Source organism: Amblyomma mixtum, chromosome 5 (genome assembly GCF_055824585.1).
Source record: "Amblyomma mixtum isolate Tamu chromosome 5, ASM5582458v1, whole genome shotgun sequence".
NCBI lineage: Eukaryota > Metazoa > Arthropoda > Arachnida > Ixodida > Ixodidae > Amblyomma > Amblyomma mixtum.
The window spans coordinates 82,987,171-83,004,691 of NC_143016.1; the positions used below are offsets into that span (position 1 = coordinate 82,987,171).

The window sequence follows — 17,521 nt, forward strand, 5'->3', positions numbered from 1 at the left end:
CGAACGCTTTCTTGCAGATGTTTTAATCATTTTGAAGGGCACATAAAAAAATTGCCGACGATTACGTTACTTCCTACTGCGAAATTTGAGCGCGGCTCATCAGCTGTTTAAGCGTTTTGATAGACTGAGGCAAAAAATTCGAGCAAGACATGTATGTACAAATACAAACAACTTATTATTTTTCACACATATTCCTTCTTCAAGAAACACTCCGCTAACAGTTCTTGATTGTCATGAAGGAAGCTTTGTGGACGGAGAAATAGATGGATATATGCTCGACATGCTGCACCAATGCCTGGTTCTTAAAGACAAGGTCTATGCAAGTATTTCGCGAGGTTGTCACAGCCGTGGGAGGCGTTACGAGCGAGAGGAACGGGATGTTCTCCAATGTTAAACATGGCACGATACTGCCTAACTTGAACGCCACTAACTGCGGGGCCAATGTCTTCGCCTACGTCAGAGACTTTCTCTCTGCGCGTCAGGCACTCCTCCGGATCGAGGACGAGGAATACGGCCCGTACGCTATGGGTACACAGGGTACACCGCAGGGAGCGGTGTTATCGCCACTCCTTTTCAATATCGCCATGATGCACCTGCCCGGCCAACTGGCTCAGGTGGCGGGCATAAAGCACGCGCTCTACGCTGACGACATTACAATCTGGATCTCCGAGGGCAGCCTTGGGGAAATGGAGGATAGCCTTCAGCAGGCCGCATCCATAGTCGACGCATATGCTGCCGACTGTGGTCTTCAATGTGCTCCCGCCAAATCAGAGCTTCTACATGTCAGGACAAATCCCAAGGACAACACGTCTCTACACATTTCTGTCGGGCGGTCCGATCAGAGAAATGGCAGAGCTCCGGATCCTGGGTCTGTTTATCAATAACAGGCTTAGGCCGGACTCTACTATAGCGAAACTCAAGAGCATAGGTGTACAGGTAGGGCGCATGATCCACCGCATTTATAACAAGCGGGGTGGTCTGCGGGGCACGGACGCACTACGGATCGCCCATGCCTTCTGACCAGCCGGATCCTCTACGCCGTGCCGTACCTACGCACCACCAAACAAGACGACGAGCGCATTGACGCCATCATCAGGAAGGCAACAAAGCGAGCACTGGACCTCCCGGTGGCTATCTCCAACGCCAAACTTTGGAAGGCTTTGGGAGTGCTGAACTCCTATCAGGAGTTACGGGAGGCTCACCTCGTGAACCAATACATGCGGCTCTATTAGACGGCTCCTGGTCGTCGCCTGCTAACCCGCTCACACATACAATACACATGCATACCAGAGGGGACGGAGAACATCCCGGTGCTGTGGCGCCATATGCTCTGGGTCGCTCCGCTTCCGCGTAACATGGACATGACTTCACATGAAGGCAGACGACAAGCGCGGGTTCGCGTGCTTGAGAGGCAATATGGATCTAAAGGGGGCGTCTACTACGTGGACATCACAGGGCCGTTACCCGCAGGATTCTGGGATTGAATGTCGATGGGCTATCTTTTCGGGCCCCAAATGCAACGCGAGCGGAGGAAGTTGCAATAGCTCTCGCTGCCGCCGATCCAAAATCCAGAACGGTTATCACAGACTCCCGCCGGGCCTGTGAACACTATCTTGAAGGGGAAATATCCCCTCTTGCCTCCCAAATCCTAAGACGGGCTCCCGCCGATCGAACTCACACAAAGGTAATCTGGGCTCCTGGCCACCAGAGTCTACGAGGCAATGAGGCCGCTGATGCGGCCGCCCGAGCGCTCACACACCGGACTCCTCATCCTAGCTCTCCTGGCTCAGAAGCTCATAAACCGCTTCTGCGGTTCCGCGAAATCTTAATTCATTACTGCGACAGCCACCGCCTCTACCCGGCACCTGCCAAAGGGCTGAGTAAGGCGGAGGAGCGAACTCTGCGGCGCCTGCAGATAGGAACTCTTTTCTGTCCTGCCATCGCCAAACAATTTGATCCGAACACAGATGGGTGCTGCCCGCACTGTGGAGAGATCTGCGATATCTTTCACATGGTGTGGGCATGTAATCAGAATCCTCACCTCCCCCTTCCCCACCCCCCACCCGAGAGGCATGGGAGACTGCTATTTTCAACTGCTCCACACTGGAGTCCCAAAGGGCCTCCAGTGTGGAGCAGCGGGCGCGAGACGGGGCCTCGTCGTGTGGTATCCCGGACTAAGGATACCGACCATGTAGCGGGGTCTTCTGATCCCCAAACTCTCTCAGAGTATTAAAAAAGTGTTTCACCACCATCACCAGCAGCATAAGTGGTAAGAAATTCCCTTTTGTCTTTGTAGTATGTAAGTACATTAAGTCCCCATCCACCCTGTCACCCAGGCAGGTGGCAGTTAATGGTCGATCGCGAGAGTTCCCCCACCGTTGTCGGCGCTGACGCATGCACCGCACATCTCTCATCACCCCACGTACCTATAAGCGCGATTAGGTGTACGTCCACTGACCGAGGGAGCCAGTTATAAACACTTCCTTTCCGTAAAATGATCGGAGTGTAAAACGTTGTCAACGCCAACGTCAATGAGCGCAATGAACGCCGACGGCCTATGGCTTCAGCGCCGCGTTTCTGGCACAACGTTATCAATGCCTGCAGCCCACATCTCTCTCTCTCTCTCTCTCATCCCTCCACGTACATATAAGCGCGATTCAGGCGTCCACTGACCCATGAAGCCAGTTATGCGCACTTCCTTTCCTTAAAAAGGCACAACGTTGTCAATGATAACGCATGCAGCGCACATCTGTCACTACCGCCACGTAGCTTAAAGCACGAATGAAGTGTCCACTGTTCCAAGAGGGTAGTTATGCGCCTTTCCTTTGCTTTCCAAGCTCCCGCTTCATTGGTTTCGTGGCTTAAAGCGCGACTAAGGTGCCCACTGTCCCAGGCGGCCAGTTATGCGCCTTTGCTTTCGAAGCTCAAGGTCATGTGAAGGTCAAATTTGCATGGTCCGTGACTGAAGCCCGAGGTCCCGTAGTGAAGCTTTCGCTTCAAAACAACTCCAGGACGAGTATGATTCCTCAACACACAACACTGCGTAAAGATCTTACGGGTGCATCGAATTATGTCGACGCCATGGTGACTCAGTGTTTATGGCGCTCTGCTGCTGACCCGAAAGACGCGGGTTCGACCCCGGCAGCGGCGGTTGAATTTCGATGGAGGCGAAATTCCAGAGGACCGTGTACTATGCGATGTCAGTGCACGTTAAAGAACCCCAGGTGGTCGAAATTTCCGGAGCCCTTCACTACGGCGTCCCTCATAGCCTGAGTTGCTTTGGGACGCTAAGCCCTCATAGACCCAACGAAACCATTTATTTTATATCTATTATATTGCGATTTGCGTACTTCATGTAGACCGCTAAGTGAGGAGCATTTAAGTCACTCCCGTAGATGATTGTACGCTGAGGGAAGCATTTATTCTTCCGGAGTTTACTACAGTACAGCGTGAACTAAACGAGAGAAAAAAAGTGCAAAACGAATTACAGCTCGTGTGCCCATGTCGACGGCGTGAAAGTAAAAAAAACTGACTTCTGAGAAAAGTACGACGGTGCATCTTCGTCCACTCGTTAGTAGCTACGTCTTCAGGTGGTTAAAGAAACAAGAAGAAGTTCCGGTTCTAACCAGTTGAGTTGCATTTAGCACTCACCGAGCAGCTTCATTCACCGTGTTGATGAGAACATGGACGTAGTCGTTCAGCACGCGACCTTTTCGACCCGATGCGTCTTGACCATCTTTGAAGGCGTCGTCGAAAATTATGTGCGCTGAGGAAAGAAAAGAAACGATGAACTTTTTTTATTTCCACGTATATTTCAACTTCTGATGCTTCGTATTCTTCCGAGTACGGCACCCCAAGTGCACACGGTCATTTTCTCCCATGTGCTATTTGCCGAGGCACTATACCAGTCGAAAAACAACAGAAAAGTTTCTGTCGTCGCAACAGATTTTCTGCGATGTTTTTTGACCGAAACCTGCAGTAACAACAGAATTTTTGAAGTACCAATAAAATTTTGTTAGTATTACACAAAAAAGTACTAAAGAACTACAGGTAAGTGCAATAAAAAGTTTGTTTTCACAGCATTTTCTGTAATATTTTTGATTCTGTAGTACTCTAAAGTACTACAGAAAAATGCTACAAGCTAGAATTTCTTTGGAGGAGAAATTCTAGAGGCCCGTGTGCTGTGCGATGTCAGTGCACGTTAAAGAACCCCAGGAGGTCGAAATTTCCGGAGCCCTTCACTACGGCGTCTCTCATAGCCTTAGTCGCTTTGGGACGTTAAACCCCACAAAACCAAACCAAACCAAACAAGACAACTGAAAAGTCTGTCGCTACCACAAAGCCACAAAGCATATTGTATTTTTTACGTCGTTCTGTCTTTTTTTCGACTTGGTATGGCCATGTTCCTGCGGGCGTGCGTGCGAGAATTTCACCATTTCTAATTTCAAAAAGTCACTGCATGTCTATAGATGTCTACTGGCGTCACTATGGCCGCCATGTTGGGGAGCATGCACGGCGTAAATCTGCGCAACAGACACCGTGGAAACTTGGTTCAAGTTCTATTTGGTGCTCAGTCATGGCGTCCATGACGTCGCAGAGATAATCACGTGCCGTACTCTCTGTGGAAATAATTAAAGAAGAGTACACTATGCTAAACGACCATTATCGTGAGTGGCAGGATAAAGGAAAACTACTTGAACGTTTGCCTGTATTCGCTGGTGACAGCGGCTGACGCGGAAGAGAAAAATGATGGAAGGTTGTTAGAAACAGAGCAAGCAGCTGTGCACATTTTACATTCATGGACACTTTTGATGTTAATTTCATGTTGTTTCCTCGAATTCATGCGACATGCTGTACTTATTGCAGATAGCCTTTAGGCGGTTGGTCAAATGCTTAGGGGGGCCCCAACGTGGCTGCGCTTGGGTGAATGCCAATGAGTAATTTGCTCCCTTATTAGCCTTTAGGTCACGGAGGCCCGAAGGTCCCGAGTATAGTCTTATACTGTAGATCTATCAGAGACCGTCTGTTAACCATTTTTAAGTGCTTTGCACGCTAGCACTAATAAAGAAAAGAAAGAAATTAACACTTCCCTTCCATTCTATAGGCATGTTCCGTTCTATTTCTTATAACCAAGCAAAAAAATCTGAAGCCTACGTTGACTCCATCACAACACTCGTACACATAAAACAATAATGCATGATGTTCTATCTCAATCAACAGTTCCTAGACTTCATTTCATTTGATAACGACGTCACAGTGTTCAAATCACAGGAGACGACGACGAAGCCATGTCAAACGGAAGCCGATGCTTTGTCTGGCGTTATTATTTGTATTGTGTTGCGGCATCTAAAATACAAACAACACATCAACTCGTCCAGTGGCACGTTCTGGCCCGGTTTTAATCGACCGCACGATCCACCTGCTCGAACTATTACTCTGCATGCTTTCAGCGTCCTAAGCGCTCACTCTCTCGTCGTGTCCCACAGTGTGGACCGCGCACTGCACGGTGGGCGTGCACAGCCCCCGGCCGTTTGGAACTCACTTTCGAAGACGTAATAGAGCTTGTCCTTTATGCCCAGGTGCAGCCTTGAGAGTCGCCGCGCGCTCTGGTCGCTGTCCATCCTGCGGAACGAGAAACGATTGGCGCTGCTGAAAGGCGGTCGGTCGCCGGCGGCTGGTAACAGTTCGCACACAGCTAGCGGCCAATTGTTAGCCCGCAAACGGCCTCTCTGAGTTCGTATTCTACGCTACGCCGCCACCGGTGCACCGTGGTCACGAGAATGGAGGACTGCTTCGTAGTCAAAGGCTTTGCCGAAGTCGTGATATGCACTCTGTAGAAAATGTGTCGCCCTGCAGGGCTTTATTCACATCTTCGGAAGATTCATTCACTTCTGAAACACTGCGAAGAGTATTTGCCGGTTCGCTTTCTCGGTTTTTCAAACTTCGTTCTTACTTTTTTTCTTTTACACCATCAGCCGTTAAACTTTGCGGAGATCGCGTCGTTCGCACGAAATGAGGCCACAATCACTTCACCATGATCAGTGAGGCTGTTATCGGTCGCATGACGTCATGTGATTCACTGAAATTTGAATTCTTGGTGGATCACGTGACAAAGTAAACCCGTAATACATACAAGACACTCATTATCGTCATTATCGCCTACACATTACGGCCCCCTTTGAAGGGACACTGAGGAGAAATTGAAGTTGCCCGTATAGATAAGGTACCGCGTTCTAATCCCACCGAGAACAAAACCGGAGCTTTTATAAGCTAGAAAAAAGAACAAAAAACGAGTTACAGGTGTCGCCATCATCGGCCGATCTTGCTAGTAAAATGCGGGAATCGACATCAATTTTTGGGCTTGGATCCCGGAGGATATGGGCTACACAGTCATTCACTTCAAATCGTTGGCAACCAGTCCATTTCGGTGTAAACGTCACGAGTTAAAATCGTGACTGAAAAATTTTTAAACTCAGTTTTCTTAGACATAAATGCGTTTTTTTGCTGCCGGACAAACGACGACGTACCCAAAACGAGCCAGATAATCATTTTTTTACTGAGGACAGTAGCTGAACGAAGTTGTCCTCAAGACGCATTCTAGTGGGTACCTTCTTACTCTAGTGTCTTGGGCAACCAGAGGTTCCGATGAACAGCTTCACCCATGAAACCCTGTTTGATGATCTGTTAAGGAATATCCTTCAAGATGCAAAGAGAATCTTTAAATAGACGGCGCTCGCTTAGACATTTGATGTCCCTATGTAGTATTAAGTGGTTTTAATGACATAATAAATGGCAGGAAAAGATTTCTGCTTGCCCCGGCATTTGATATCGCTGCTGGAAGCACCTGAGCTGGGGCAGCGGAAATAAAGGATAGCAGGCAGTGTGTAGAAGTGACCCAGTCTACCGTGTGCGGCCAAGAGACTAAAGAGACCTCAAGAGTCTACTGCACCGCATTCTCACGGGTTCTGCTCTTGCCACAACTTGAAAGCGTGAAACTTGTTTGGTATCGGCCCTGCTGTGTATGTCACGTGGTGTGCGCGGGGATCCAGAACATTACCCTATGTGCTGCCCGGATTACAACGCGGAGAGGTGTGTCCCACTCGCTTCCCTCCAGGTGGCAGGACAGCCACACTGTTCACTTGAAGACATTTCTCGAAGGCACTTTAATCTACTCGAAATGGTGACGGCAGCAGCAGCTGATGCCTATTGTGGGTGTTTGTGTGAGTGGCGGCGTAGCTCTGAGAGGTCACTGATCTGTAACTAAACTCATGCATATAATTGATATATAAGTGTCGCTTCGGTGGACCAACTGCCGGTAGAATAATCACAAGGCTTACACCGCGAGCAGCTTACAACCTCAACTCAACTCCTTTCTGTACAAAAGCCCCCCTTTTAAACCAATTAAAGAAGTTGCTGGAGGAGCGAGTCGTTAATTTAGTTTCTCTTTTTTTTTGTGCATCCATTCTTAGCAGTATCAGATGGCGCTACAGAGGGTCAGCACGTATCAGCACGTGCAATCTCATCTCTAAGTTTTAACGACCTATTCGAAGCTGTACTAACTTATGGAGTGGTTATCAGTATGGAGTAGAGCACGACTTACTGCATTTGGCTCAAAATGGGGATAGATCTAGTGTAAATACGAAGTAACGCCCGACGATACCCTGAAAGTCTGGCTAGAGTGTCTGTGTACTAAAATCCGCAAGATGTCCTGACTATTTTACTACTTGCGCTTAACCTTCCGCTGTTGTGTGACCTGCACATTGTTAAGACTAGATTTTGGATAACGGAGCGCCCACAAGCTGTGATTATCCCGAGGTACCTTTCTTATCGTTATATTCAATGAAAAATAGATAAACAAATTGTACCCTCTATCTTTAACAACCACACGAGACGAAAGACTAACACAAACAAGCGCTTGTTTGTGTCAGCCTTTCGTCTCGTGTCCCAAATTGTACCCTCTATCTTTAACAACCATTATCTGCTGCGGGTAATTTGTGCTTTTGGTGCCTCGAGCAGCAGTCTCAGTGTGTGCGCGCGTGCGTTTTAATCCGGAAGCAAATGTCGGATAATAACAGGCCACTGGGACGGAATGATGCATGTTCGCTTGTTTTCCATGTGAATCCGCCTTTGTGATAAGTGCCAGGAGATTTATTACCGGCGTTTATGCATAGCTGTTCTGTCGTGCACGTGTCAGACAACGAATATTTTTCGCACGGAGCATTTTAGTTTCAATCAGGGCGCGATGTTTAGTGCGTGTTCGCCGGCTCCGTGACAGCTTCCTGTGTTTCACAGATTTCAAATCGCGCGCAGACGTACACTGGTGCCACTAAGAGAAATTACTTTTTTGATCGAACCCCGGAAAAGGCGACTGCGTTTGGACGAAGGAGAGACGTAAAAACAAGCGTATGCTAGACATGATTTATTCGCTATGGCACCTCTCGTAGCTTCCCTTGCAACTTCCGGACATTAAACTGCACATACTCTGCCAGGCCTTCGTAGTATTTCTGGCTGTATTCCCCAACAAATCTTCCCGGCTACAAGAACAAGCACCCTCCCTGTTTGCGCTCTATAACGAACAGTTTGCATATATCGAACGAGCGCAGCGGCGTACCTGAGCACGGATTTCAGAAGCTGCAACATCTCCTCTTTGGATTCGTGCCACATGGTGGCGCACGCGTAGATCCTCGTGACGTCATCACCGTTGCCTTGCTCTTGCTCCAAGGTCTTGGGACTGTGGAAGCTGGTCTCCACGACCTCCCGGATGCCCTCGATGGTTGCTTCGCTAGGCCGATGCCGCTCCATTGCATCCTGCGAGGCACTTTCATCACGATATATCGGACACTGCTATTTTTTAATTTGCTTAGATTACAGCTGGCTTGGTTCGATAATACCCAGTACGGAACGTACGAATCGCAAACAAATGAATAAATTTTACACTAAAAAGTCACCTTCATGTCTGTGAGTGATGAAGAGAAAAAAGGAAAGCAAGAACATTCGAATCACCGAAATGAGTGAGGGAATGCAAATTAAGAACGATATTTTAAGAGTCGCATGTCCCACTTTCCTCATGGGATTCGGTAACATCTGTTTGGAAAGTGTTACTGAATTATTAGTAATGCGTTTGTCTGCCCCCTAATCAACAATGTTTGATATCAATTCGACCTTTCCAGCACACGCTACACGTTACTCTGGTATTTGACATCGTTAGAACAGTTTTGTTCCAAACAACACGACGCGTGGTTGCTGATGGGGAGGTCTAGCCGCAGAACAGCTGGCCATTTATAGGACGCATCATGGTGTCAGGGAATTCAGCACAAGCACCAACGAGTGTGCATGCGTACACGTGTTTTCCTTGCGAAATGTCCGACACCGCTAGGCTAGGACTGCCTGAAACACTAGCACTGCCACCACAACCACGTACCCATTGACGAAGGAAAGAGGACTTACCATGTCAAGTCGGTTCAGGTTGCGGATGTTCAGGATCACGGACTGTTCCAGCAGTGCGCTTGCGTACCAGGGCCGCGCGAAGAGGCTGCGTAAGCGTTCAAAAAAATAAAGATGGTCGTCACTTGTGCTATTGTAAGTGCGCACGCAGTGACGGGAGTTTTGCACCGTGTCGAACTTAGTTTAGAGCTCATGCTTACACTCCATTCACGATTCACGCAGTCTTTTCGTATCACTTAGTGCAAATTCTTAAAGCGGGTTATCCACAAACTGATCGTTTGGTCTATTGAGGCTCTGCGGAAAGCAACGCGTCTGTTGAGTTGAATTCCGATAAACCGCGACAATGAAAACGCAACATGTGGCATATGCAACCAATATCAGCCCAGAGCCAAGCACTGAAAAACAGACCCGTTAGCGTGACGCTGTCAACTTGGCCAACAGACGGCAGATAGCAGCGCCCGTGACGATGAGGTTACACCCGCGTTTGGTCAGCCACTCAGAAGGAGCTGGGTCTAGAAGCGGCGTCTTGCAGTTGGTATACCGTAACACCCAACACGGCACAGTATAGAGTGTCATACGAGATCCTCAACGCGAATGTCGGGGTACACGTGCTGCTGGTAACGTGACATCAAACCACCCTCTACGCGCGCTTGTCTGCATCTCCCGGATCCGTTTAACTACTTCGCCTGCGTCAATATGACGCGGGCTTCTAGGCACGGCGGCCTGCCAGAACGAGCCCTTTGCCACCTAGACAGTGACGCGGCAATCGATTAGGTAACTTCCGTGTTTTACACGCCCGCCTTGAGCAACGATGGCCTTGAGCGGTTCTCGACAGGTGGCAGCAGGAGACGTTGTTACGCTTTGCGCAGCTCTGCAGCGATGACAGCAATGACGATCGGAAGTGAAATTGAAGCTTCGTGGAACGCATATCGCTGTACTGCGTTTGCTGATGTCGATCGAAGTGGACTCACTGAATTCTTCGCTTCGAGTGGTCATCGTGAGTGAGTGTCGTCTATGGCCTGTCGTCGTTTCGCGCTGCCTTGCGTCGTTAGAAGAACCGGCAACAAAACTAGTCAGCAACGTGTCCCGCCGGACGCACCTCGCAAGCTCACTAGCTCGTACCTATTGCCTCGTGCGCAAGAAATCAGTTGCGGTGTACAGCCGTTACATCAGAATCGTACGCGACACTATATATTCGCTTCTTTGGCCGCGCAGCGTACGGTTCGGTTTTCATCGCCAGCGTTCCGAATCTCTCGAAGGTCATCATCCTGACATCACAGGAGCCCTGCTATAGGAGTTCTAGGAGCGCTACTACAACCCTATAATTTATGGCCTGAAACTCAGCATTTTTCACATTTTGTTTTTCACTTTTACGCTGTTGCTCCTGCTGCCACAGTGTTGCAGCAAATCCTATATGACCTATACATTTCTGAGAGAGGCTGTACATCCACTCACTCGAGCTTCATTAACTATTATCAACCAATTATTGCTAGGGAGTAGTGTCAACAGATAATCTTCGCATTTTTTTATCGTTACGACAGACTCGAGACATGAAGTCACGTAATATATTGTAAAAACCTCGTGTAACATATTACACGAAGCTTTTATCTCGCCGGCACGACTATCTATATGGCCTGCAGAAGCTCTTTCGTTTCCCGATTTTCGGTAGCAATCATTGCAAAAGCACACAGGTGGTTAGCAGTTTTGTCTGAAATGTAGCAGAGCTACTTCGCATTGCTCTCTTAGGCTGCACAGCTAAGAAACCTCGCCACGATTACCGACAAACGGGATATTACATTGCAGTGAACGAGGGCTGCCGGAGCACGTAGTACTATATAGCGCTGAATATAAAACGCAGGATATATAGTGCGGTTGGTACAGCTCACTTCACGAAGGAGTGAAAACCCCTCGGCGCAGGAAAGTTATGCATTTAGCTGGCAACCAAAAGATAATGAATGGCTCACTTCAGTGCGCCTACGTGTTTGGCGGTGCGCATCACTGCGCGTTCATCAACCACTGTACTGTCACCGCGGGCGCGATGTACACTCTAAACAAAAAAGAGTAAAAAGGGCTGTCCTCTCGAACTCTCTTTTATAAAAGGGAGAGCGTGAGGCGAAAGCTTATTCCCTTTTTACTCCCATATAGGCATGCTTGTGTTTATAGTGTAGGTCGCTCGGAGCGGGACTGTTTTCACAAAGTGCATTGTCGTCTGACTCACTGAAAACTGTATGGCTAACTGAAAGAACTTGGAGTGCAAAAAGTACGCTAAGGCATGGTTCTAATTGGGGCCTGAGCCCACCGGGGCCACAGGTGGAAGTCATAGTTTTTAGTTACGACATACTACGACTTCGAAGACGTTTAACCCAGCAAACGTGATCCCCTATACAACTGCATTGTGAAATGAAGTATAATATATGCTGCAACAATTTTTTCGCGGCAGCGCCCTAACATTTGGTTGGCCTGGGTATCTGCTACTACTTCTGAAATAATCACGCTCACCATTCGAAAACGAATCGAAACAACTTTAAAGCGCAGCTGTATCCGAGAAAACCGCAGCAGTCTTTAACTTCGTTGTCCCTCGGTTTTCCGGCTCTGGAGTAGGAGCGATTGAGGTAGCGCACTCAGGCGCAATAGAGGCTGCGTAAAGAAGAAGTAGTGCCATTAAAGACACTCTAGTACTCCCCACTTTTTTTATTGCTGAGCCATTTGCGCTCACATTACTTAAGCCAGTCGTTCTTGTTTTCTTTTCTGGCTCATGACGCTATGGCGCGGAGGGGAACATCGCACATGGGGAGACAGGGTGTTGGCATGACTGCACTTCTCATTCGCTAGAGACAGCTATAGCTTAAGAATCCGACTCCCTACAACCTCCTTTCTAATGAAAGTTTTTACTGCCAAAGTAGTGCCAGTGTCACAGCGCAAAAATGCCGGCGTCGGTATGTCTGTAGCCTCGGAAAGTCAAGCCTCCACCCTCAAGAAGCACCAACCACCTTCGCCCACCTTCACACTCCAAAGGCGCCATCAACCAACCACCTCCTCCAACCTTCGCCCCCAGAGGTGCCATCCACCAACCACGCCCACCCACCTTCACCCTCCAGAGGCGCCATCCGCCAACCACCTCCGCCCACCCTCACCCTCCAGAGGCGCCATCCGCCAACCACCTCCGCCCACCCTCACCCTCCAGAGGCGCCATCCGCCAACCACCCCCGCCCACCATCACCCTCCAGAGGCGCTATCCACCAATAACCTCCGCCCACCTTCACCCTCCAGAGGCGCTATCCGCCAACCACCTCCGCCAACCTTCACCCTCCAGCCATCCACGAACCACCTCTGCCCCCCTTCACCCTCCAGAGGCGCCATTCACCAACCAACTCCGCCCACCTTCACCCTCCAGAGGCGCTGTCCACTAACCACCTCCGCCCACCAGAGGCGCCATCCACCAAACCACCTTCACCCTCTATAGGCGCCATCCACGAACCACCTCTGCCCACCTTCACCCTGCACCAGGCCTCTGCCCAGTAGAAGCTCACGCAGGAGTGGAACGAAAAAAAATGGCGGATGATTTGTGTAGTTAGGTCAAATCCTAATTAAGTTCTCTAGCGCTGTGTGGCCATTGTTTTGCATTGCTTATAGTCTACCTACCACCTAGGTCACGTGACCTTTTGACGTCATCACAACTTTCCAGGCGCGCGCGCACACACACACACACACACACACACACACACACACACACACACACACACACCTGGACATCTGATGCACAACTCGGTGGGCAGGTGGGCGGCCTGCCCACTAGGTGGGCGTATGGGCAGGACAAACAAACAACGGCTAAATGGGGAGAATGGCCTCTCTAAGTGCTAGCGCACTAAAAATCCAAGGCGAAATTTAATTAAACGAAGTAGTGGGAAAGGAAAGCCAGCTGCCCTCCAGAAGCGCCAATCACCTCCCCATCCTACCGACACCCTCCACAAGCGCCACCGACCCGCCCAATCACCTCCACCCGTTTTCGCTCTCCATAAATATTCTGTCGCGTGTGTGAAGCCTCGGTTCGGAGTAAAGATATTCATTAGAGTAAAAGCATTGATGTAATCATCGAGGGTAAATCCAACTACTTCTGCAGAATTGTAGCATCAGATGTCTGACCGTCTTGCAAACTTTTTCTCTTCTCTCTCTCTCTCTCTCGGCACTCGGCAGGAAAAAAAAGAACAAGGAAAGGAAAATAATGATGCCTTGAAAACACGTTGTGAGACAGTAAAGTTCACGTACTGTGCACGATCTCTCATTGCGGAAAAGTACCAAAAGTAAACAGAGAAAAGCAAACTAAATCGTGTCGCTTGGTGAGTGAGGAAGGTAAAAGAAGCGCAGTAGCGTCTTACCTTTCTTCAGCCGCCATCCTGGGAGACTTCGACCTCCACGCACGGACTGTCACAAACAGCAGGCTTGAAAACCAGGCAAACCAGAGCCAGGCATGTTCATGCGCGAATAGCTGGGACCAAGTGCCTTCGTAGCAGTTGAAAAAGACGTGGGGCGGCAAGGTGTCGCTCAGGAAGCAGGTGTCGTTGTTCCGCAGGGCGCAGAGAGCGGCCAGAACAAGCGTGGTCACAGGTCCGCTTATAGTCAACGGAAGGACCATCGAGAAGCCCTGGATCTTTACTCTGCAGGCGAAGACGCTGGCACGGTAGGTCACGTAGCTCGCAGTGGCATGGACAGCGGCTACGGCGACTGGGGCGAGGCTGTTTGCAAAAGACATTGAGGTACCCCAAACGTTGCTTATGCAAAATTCAACCCAATTGCCGCGTGTTCAGGAAAGACAGAGAACACTGCCATGAATGGTCACTGTTCTTTCACAGCGTAGGCTGTTATCCATGGGCTGACGCCCTGAGATATCTCGGGGTCACCTTCCGCATTAAGTGCCGTCATCACATAGCGAGGTCACATGAGACATTACCATCGATCATGTGATCAAAGGGCCACGTCACCCATGGGTTACATTATTCAGTCATAGCACCAATTATGTGAGATCTGTCAGCTGTCAGTGGGTCATGACGAATCATATGGTCCATTAGTCAGATGCATCCCGAACACATTCCCATTTACAGATGACAGTGAGACCTGCTTCACACTATGTGAAAGACCCTTAAAATTTGTATTTTATTTTCTTCATCTATAATGATAACCGCTGGTCCTTAAGGGTAACGGAGTGGATTCCAAGAGAAAGCAAACGTAGCAGGGGACGGCAGAAAGTTAGGTGGGCGGATGAGATTAAGAAGTTTGCGGGGATACAGTGGCGGCAACTGACAAAGGACAGGGTCAATTGTAGAGATATGGGAGAGGCCTTTGCCCTGCAGTGGGTGTAGTCAGGCTGATGATGATGATGATGATGATGATTATAATGTCACGGCATAGATATTCCGTGTAATAATCGCAAAGCTTTTACTGCTAGTAGCTGGCAACATCCTCAACTGAAACCCCAGCTGTCTTCAAGACATATGTTGAGTGCTTGGACCAAAGCCTACAAGTTACTTAGAGCTTCTTTCTGCTACAATTCAAGAATATTCCTTTTTTTTTCATTGCGTCTATACAAACCGAACGGAGACGTTTCCGACGTCAGTCAGAAGCGAGCGCACGCGGCACTGCTTACGCCGAACTTTCTATAGGCTCCACGGATGATTCGTGCGAATATGCAGGGTGTGTGCCGTGGCCTTGCTGAGACCTGAGCTCTGTGCGAAATTTAATCTATTACTGATCTTCACACTTTTTCCTAACAGGAACATACACTCACGTTTGTCATTTCTAAGACATACATTGTAGATTTTCATATAACTCTAATGAGCCTTAAGAGTATAGTGCAGGGAGATAGCGTTAAAAGGGCTTGTCTTAAAACCTAGAAACCGAAGTGCACTTTATTTATTTGCCCTACACTGCAGACCGATTTGGTCTAAGCAGAAGGCAGCAGTGGTATAGGGTTTTAACGCATCTAAACCGAGTAGACCTATGAAAGCATCTGTTTAGCCATGGTTTTGCTTTGCTGGGTCGTCGGCAAGTCTGGAGAAGATATTATTAGACTCAGGTTAAGTTCTAATCGAGGTTAAGCTGATCTGATCTGTCCGCGCTGCAGATGGAAGTTGATGAAGACGACGATGCTATGCACATCGGGATTAAGCACTCCGCGTGTGAGGAAGGACAGCCTGCAATTTTTTTACACTGCGAAAATATTCAACATCACAGCGACGATACTGAACGCTTAACGTACTTGGATCAGGGTGTCCTTAGTGTGGGTAGCGCTTAATACAGTGACTCCGATAACACGTCTGGTCAGTAGCCATGCTTTCGCCTCACTTCTAAACCACCCTTTTCGAACTAATCCTCAAACCTCAACCCCTAATTGCCCCAAAACACCCCTTTGGAATAGTAACTTGGTATCCACCAATTTTCTTACGGTGTCTTCAGCTTTGTGATATGCATACCCAACAATTCTGGACAAAAGCATTTTTGAGCGGCAAACCTCTTAAGAACGCAATTTTTTCATATAATCTAATATTTCATTATACCAATCAAGATATGCGCAGATCACCCGGCGGCAGCCTTGAATTTTTTTTTTCTATTAAGGCTCTTGCTATCGTCAAAAGCGTTCCCCATTGGTTTTCATGGGAGTCTTAACTGTTTGGCGCGGTCGATGGAAACACTTTAAAAGAAAGATTTTGCTACGTTTCAGAAGAATTGATCATGAACTTCAATATTTCCGTAAAAGTATCTCACAAGTTTGCAATTCTTCAAAATTTTTGTCCGAAATTGCTGGACATGTCAAGGTGCAAGAAATGGGCAAAATCGGATTTTACCCGAAAACGAAAACTGTCAGCGACAAAAATAACGGGCGACTTCGTAAGAGGCCATACGCACCGCTTGCTCCAGAAGACGTAGTCCGTCTCAACCAAGTCGAGGGCAACTTTTTCTCCCTTGTCGATGAACGTCCGGGACATAAAGAGCGGAAGTTCGTGCTGCTGGAATGCCTCATAGAACTTGCCGTAGAGTTCGGGCACCGTGACGGAGGAACCAACCGCCACCAGCACCAGCATTGTTGCTAACATGACGAGTATTCGCCAGGGCGAGAGCATCACTGACACAAACAGGCGGCACTGGTCCAGGTTCCGCTTCAGCGACCTGAGCCTCACCAGGCGGAAGACGGGTGCGTCTTCATCTGCGAAGCACTCCCACCACGCGCACGACGAGAGAAGCAGCGCTGCGGCCAGCGCGGGCGAACCGCGGGTTCCCACCGACCACAGCACCAGGCCCGAACACTGAGCCAGCAGTGCCGAGATGTTCAAGGTCAACGGTAGTCGCGACATGTCCTTCTGAGACAGTGCCTTCAGCAGGACCGGAATGACAGCCACGCAGCTGGAGATCATGGTGGCGCGCAGTACGTCCAATTCTGGCAGTACGGTGAACACAAAAAGGCTGGTGCCGACCACATGCAGGCTCTCGAGGGTTAAGATCTGCAATGTCATAAACACCCGCGTGAGAGAGTGATACCTTTAATAGTAACACCGTCGGAGCCTGCACCGAAGGCAAAGCCACATGGTCATATCAAGACAAACTTCCTTTCTCAGTGTAACCAGGAGATTCTCGATATAGCTCCACTCAAAAGTGACATGCAAGAATTGACGATAGAAGAGTAAAAAAAAAAAAATGGTTGTCGAAGCACAGACTTGAACAAGGGAAAGGCGGAAGGCCTTCTTTGTCTAACGCTGACCTACGTGTCCTAACGGAACGTTTGTCAGCAGACACAAGCTTCACTCACTTCCTCTGTGCAACTAGCCCAATGGTTCATTCCTTTATTGAATGAGCATGCTCAAGACAAGTTTGGTGAGACTACTCATGGTACCTGACGCGGCGTTTCAGTAAAACCCCGTCGTTTCCTTTGCTCGACATTTGTAACGGGCAAGGCTATGCGCAATTCACTGTGCACTAATATGGCTCTTGTTAAAGAGCGGAAAGCGAAATCTATAGGCTGTGAACGCCCACAAACAAACGAACGAACAAACAAACAAACGACAATGTGTCCAGCTAATCGCTTGTT

General features: G+C 48.8%; 1 protein-coding gene across 2 annotated transcripts in view; it reads right to left on the reverse strand.

Annotated features, from left to right (window-relative positions):
• Positions 1–17,521, reverse strand: part of LOC149342841 (chitin synthase chs-2-like) — a 102,765-nt gene that overhangs the window by 17,192 nt on the left and 68,052 nt on the right. For both annotated transcript variants that reach the window (XM_089545342.1, XM_089545341.1), the window contains exons 5-10: positions 16,345–16,937; positions 13,821–14,177; positions 9,448–9,532; positions 8,612–8,808; positions 5,543–5,622; positions 3,652–3,766 (exon numbers count right to left, since the gene is read on the reverse strand). In XM_089545342.1, coding sequence (XP_089401468.1) covers positions 3,652–3,766; positions 5,543–5,622; positions 8,612–8,808; positions 9,448–9,532; positions 13,821–14,177; positions 16,345–16,937 — 1,427 coding nt within the window. The remainder of the gene's footprint in view (positions 1–3,651; positions 3,767–5,542; positions 5,623–8,611; positions 8,809–9,447; positions 9,533–13,820; positions 14,178–16,344; positions 16,938–17,521) is intronic.